The following is a 6000-nucleotide window of genomic DNA, read 5'->3' as shown; positions in this document are numbered from 1 at the left end:
TTAACATTAAATCATTAAATGACACAGTATACAGGTCCACCAAAATGCCATTATGCTTGTATTTTTTTATAGCAATAATTTATATGGTGGATATCACAATGGTGCCTACTGTATAACCCATTAAATGCTTGAGGCGCGTTGGCCTTGCCCCTGGAAACCCCCTTGCGAATGGACTTTACATACACATCGTACATTTTCTGATGAATTGTACTTGTCTGAGGACAAATACCCCATTTTTGTTGTAAAATTAAAATGAAAACTGAAACTATAATTCTGTCTTTATTCTCTTCAAGTATTTACTAGGCTATATACCAGTATTTAATACAGAATTTCTGGGTTTGTGTTTTTCTCAGATCATACCACTGTTTAGTTGAGCACCAGTGTTTTTCCCCTGAGGTCTATAACATATATTTCCTGCCCACAACAAAATCCCAGTATACTCAAGAATTCTGCACTGACATTTGATACAGTTCACATAATCAGTTATAGGGGACTATCTACCCATTACCTATTGATCACTATCATGCAGTGTAAAGTGTGAGAGATATTTGCTCTTTCAGCATCACTGTACACATTAAATCAGGGGTCCTCAACCTTTATCAAGTAAAAGACATGGGCCTGGTATCACAGACAGGGCTTAGACTAAGCCAGGATTAGGCCATAGATCAATTAAGACATTTAAGTAATTTTTAAAAAAGTGCCTTAGAAAAAAAACATGGTGTCCATCTTGAGACAAAACAAAGGCACTGATATATTTTAAGATCAGTCAGTGCAAGTTGCACTGTGCATTATTTAAAATAAAATATTTTATTTAGAAGGGACAGGAGACATTTAGCTGAATTTTACCTTCTTATCATTGCTTAGAATTAGCTTATGTTTAACCTTATGTTGCAGACCTTCTGTCTGACTGATCTTGGTTAGCATCAACATTGCTTGTACATGCACTTGGTAGTAATACGCAGTTTTAAAATGTCTAAATGTCCAAATCTAGAAAGTCTTCATAATGCATCTCTTTGTGTCTTCAGTTTGGAACCATAATTGCGTAGGAGCCAGATCTCCTTTTACAAAACTGTCTGTCTGAACTTGTAAAGGAAGTTGCACAATATGTCGTTTTGATTCAGTATCCCCAAAGGCAAGATCAAAATCCAACATTTTGTTCTCTGAATATTATGCAAGCTTCATGATTAAGGAGGATGTGTGTAGGTACATTTTTTACTTTGAGGAAATATTTTTTTTAGCATACTCTCACTTTTGCTGTTTCTTCTTGTTCTTTTTCCTCTTTCACTTTTGTGGTTAAGAATAGCTGTCCTTGTCCGTCTGGCTTTTGAAATTTCTCCTGTAGATCAGTGATTGTTTGTGCTTAAAAACATAAAGGTTTTCACACGCTTTTCAGGTCATTGGAAAATCAGTTTTACAGTTTCATATTCTCTGATACACGATTCATCAGAACTGATTTGATCTTTTTTTTTTTTTTTTTTAATGTTGGGGTTTTGTATGCTAAAAAGGATGTGTGACCTCACGTCGGAGTCCCCCATACTCCTGGAAACCACACATATACAGACAGCAGACATGGTATACAAGCACTGATATTATTATATTAATATTGTTTTGTTTTACAGGTATTCATAATTTATTGCAGAAAACTCACACAAAAATACAATTTCAAACCATGCATTCTATTTTAAATATTTTATTGATTTTTGAATGTTGTTGTATATTGAAATGCAGCCATGAACTACACCGTGACTGTTAGTGATTTAAACAGAAAAAGAATGTAAAAAGTTATATTATTATATACAGTATGGTAAAATGATATCTTAAAAGATGTATAATTTAACTGTAACATATTTGTTACCACTAAAGAGTATGCATTTGTATTATACTCAAGAAGGCAAAACATTGTCACTAAAATATTTTAAAACGTATTTAAAGTAAAAAAGTATGAATTCCCTTTTAATTTTAATTAACAGGGAAAAGGTCATTCCTAGAATTCCCAGCATAAAACATCACATTTATTTAGAAGGAAAAAAAAGTTAATTTGATCATTTATGTAAATTGTAGTGTTTTCTGTTGTAATACACATTCAGTTAATGTTTATTGCATAAGTTTTGTGTGATTCGTGTTACCATAATGGTGTTTTATATTTACGTGAGTAACCCTGTACTTTTTTGTTATTATTGGCCAGCAATGATGGAGGCCTTAATCTGATGAACTTTAGTCCTTCATTATGTTATTAATAGTACATTTTACAGCAAAACAGATAGTAACAGCTCAAATATGTTAGCATATTAAAATTAAAATAATTTAATTACATATACAGGTCCACCAAAATGCCATAATTCTTGTATTTTTATAGCAAAATTCCGGAAGCCGCTGTTGTGGTTTTTGTATGATAAACAAAAATATGTACAAGTGTATTTGAGTTCTGTTAAAGAATGCTGAACCCAGATATTATTAACATAGTGATGATAATTGACAGCTGCACATTTAAATCTGTTATTTCCTCTTAAATTCACAGTTAGTGCCTGTCATTTAAGCATACTATGTCTTCTTCCCACACATGAAACTCAAACTAAGGAGTATATTAAGGTAGGCAGTTTTTTAAGATTACTGCACAAATCACTAGAAGTGGTAAGGGCAGAAAAGCATGTATGAAGATAAACAGGTTCCACATTCATTGGTGTAAAAATTTGACAGCTTACATATAAGCTGTCATACACACACACACAAATAAATAAATATAAATAAATAAAGTGTGAGAACATTATAATGAACAAAGAACAAAAACATGCTTGGATTTCAGTTAGCGATTGACGGGAATTATAGCAATTTTGGGAATTCTCACATGACTTAGGAAATTCTCCATTGTGTTTTTCAGGATGTCCGTTGTAATAACACACACACTCTCTCTAGAGGCATGAGCTACTGGAACTGAGAGTCAATAATACCAAAATAACAACTCAGTCACTGATGATTATTCATTTAGATGGATTTGGTTTAGCGTTTTAAGATCTTTTCCTAACTGGGCAATTTTTTGTAGCAAAATTAAAATCTGAATCTGATCATTTGTCCTTTTTATTTATTTTCTCTTTTTTTCCTAATAGAAAGGAAAGGGCCACAGTTTCTAGACCTGAGCCCATAACAGAGTTGTATTTCATTATATGTGTAAAACATGATTTAAAAAGATTGCAGTGCATGTCATTTTCACTGTTATTTGGCATGGTTTCATAATGTATCTGCACTGTATGCAATTCATTAACTTTTTTCATTAATAAGATAAATAATGTACCCATGTATAATTTCAGTGTCTTACATTAGTCATTATTTGTTGGTTAAATACTTGATTTATTGAATACAATTTGAATACGTCATTCATTTTTTTTTTTTTTTTTTTTTTGCTAACTTCCCCAAATCAATTTAGCCATACTTTATTCTAAGAAAATATTGTAACATAAGTCATGATATATAATTACTATTCTTAATGTGAAAAATGAAAACACAAACATAGAATTATTATTTACTTCATAGCTTTATTGCCATTAGTTAGATTTGTTCTTCATGTTCCAGTTTAAAACATACAGTTTCAAAACAGGCTTATAAATAAATAAAAAATATTAGGTTAAGTTTAACAAATATACTTCACATAGTCCTTAGACATAGCATACTTAAATAGACATTAAATAAATAAATAAAGGAGTACATTAATTCAACACATGAATTACAAAGCAACTTTTTTCCCAAAAAAGTTTTAGAGTCAAAGGTATTCATTCATAGAATGGTAATGCACTTTTTACAAAAAAGACAGGTGAAATCAGTTCATGTAGTTTGTTCCATTTGCTCAGTTCATTCAGAGTGCAGTGTCCCAAAGAGCTTGTCCCAGTGAGTGAAGTACGGAGCATAGTTGGACTTGAACTTCTGATGGTGGACATCATGGTGTGGAGCTCCTCCATACAGACCAAAAGGCACTAGTCTGTGTGTCGCCCATGGCAGGTCATAGCCACAGTGGTCCTCAACTGACAGCCACATGTTCAGCATATGGAAAAGCATCTCTGTCATGGGATGAACCCCCAGTAACATAGGATTCACAGCAGCGAAGAAACCCAACGACAGAGTCTCCCAAGCCCCTGAGTACTCAGTGGCCAGAGCGAAGGTGGACGTATATTTGTGATGCACCTTATGGAAAGTGCGGTAGAGCCAAGGTACTTTGTGATGCAGAAGATGCCATACAAAGTACTGGAAGTCAAAGAGAAGCAGGCAGGCAGCAAGGTCCCAGATGATTCGCAGGAGCCCAGGTGCCATGGCTGAGTAGGTGACAGGTCTCCAGTACCAGTGCAGGACACTCAGTGGGAAGATGTACATGGCATGGTTGTAGATTGAGAGTGCGAGGCAGCTCCATATCATCGTCCAAGACACGCTGGTTTTCTGCTGAATCTTGTATCTCCTTATCAGTGCTACCCTTGGTGATAGGGCATCCAGAACGACAAAAGGCAGGCAGAAGCTTAGGTAGACAGTAATTGAGAAGAGAACTGGGAAATACGGAGACTTTAGCATGGCCTCGTACTGCAGAATGCTGTCCCAGATGTACTGTACTCCAAACATTGTCATTTCTTTTCAGTTCTGTTTCTGAATGGCAGCACATGTTCTTTCTGCTGCTTTTAAAGCATACAGCCCCGCCCCCTTTCCACTACACGCGCTTCAACTCGCCTTAAATGGTTCTTCCTGTTGGAATTTCCAAAATATTTTGCAACAATGTGAGATCTCAGAGAGAGTATTTTGAGTTGTCATTTTAATCAGATGGGTAACTATAAAAATCCATCAATATAAAAATCCTGCAAGAGGCAACTATAGAGACAAATAGTTTGTTAGCCTACAAAAAAAAAAAATATAATATAAACGATGATAGAAAGACAGTGTGTTGAATCACAGTGCAGAGAGAATAATTAAATGACACAAAAGAGTGAGGTAAGATTCAGAACCTGTAAACGAACTTACCATTAGATGACAGTTTTCCTGTTTAGATAGCAGCTCAAGCAGTTCATCTCGCCCAGTCCCACTTGATATTGATATCCCAAATTCCGATTTTTAAATCGGATAAAACATCAATTAATCCTACAAAATATGCCAGTTCATATTCAATTTCCGTGTGTTATTTTCAACTTCTGTAAGAGTCTCTCCAGGAACAGCAGTGAGACAGTTATTCCAGTCTATTAGGTAAACAGCGCCGTCTGCTGTTTGTAGGAGGTAGGGGCTGCTGCGACACTCGTGTTGGGGGGCTCGTGTTACCAAGATTGTTTTAAATTGTTTGACACGCTCTGATTATACTTGTATTATACATTACACCCCACCCCACCCCACCCCCGTTTATATATTATAATATTTATCATAATTTTCACATTTTTATAGGACAACTTGGAATATAGGCCTACATTTTTTCAACTAATTCATTTTCAAAATACCCCACATCATTAGGCGCGTATCAAACTTCTTCAAGCATTAAATAACTTTTTTATTTTATTTTTTCCAGATTTAGACACCTTTTTCCTCAACCCCATAACGGACAAAATGGGATTGGTTTAAAAGGGATTTTACACACAACTTGTTATAAAACAAACATGTGTCCCTCATAACAATTTGATGATGAAAAAATGTAATATTTATCACATTTTTATAGGACTGAAGCTAATAAAAACTATCTATGGTCTCTTTATTTTTGTAAAAAAAATTTTTTAAATTTTTAATTTAGAAGTTGAACTAAAAACACAATTGTATTGTTTTAGTCCTTATGTCAGATGGTAATCAGCAAGAAATGCTTTCTTAATTGTCTTCCCTATTTTTTTTTCCAAATATTTTTTATTGTGTTAGTTAGCGGTATATTTTAGTTATTTTTTAACCTGATCAAAATAATCCTGATCAAAAATAAATGAATTGGAATGTACAATGAAAAAACATGATTTTTGAAAATGGTTAAAAACGTTAAAATGGTTATCTGTTTTTGCAAAT

At 33.9% G+C, this 6000-nt stretch overlaps 1 protein-coding gene across 1 annotated transcript; it reads right to left on the bottom strand.

Annotated features, from left to right (window-relative positions):
- Positions 1 to 3403: 3403 nt before the first annotated feature.
- LOC306857327 (cholesterol 25-hydroxylase-like protein) lies at positions 3404 to 4624 on the bottom strand. The gene has a single exon (XM_079397229.1). It carries the CDS (start codon positions 4603 to 4605, stop codon positions 3844 to 3846), a length of 762 nt encoding a protein of 253 aa, XP_079253355.1. The 5' UTR covers positions 4606 to 4624; the 3' UTR covers positions 3404 to 3843.
- Positions 4625 to 6000: the final 1376 nt, after the last annotated feature.

Source organism: Barbus barbus (genome assembly GCF_936440315.1).
Source record: "Barbus barbus genome assembly, chromosome: 38".
NCBI classification, from domain to species: domain Eukaryota; kingdom Metazoa; phylum Chordata; class Actinopteri; order Cypriniformes; family Cyprinidae; genus Barbus; species Barbus barbus.
Note: the sequence above shows the minus strand (reverse complement) of the source record. Positions and strands in the feature narration are given on the sequence as shown.

Excerpts from the sequence above, each read along its gene's own strand:
- LOC306857327 (XM_079397229.1), bottom strand. The coding sequence starts at position 4,605 with ATGACAATGTTTGGAGTACAGTACATCTGGGACAGCATTCTGCAGTAC.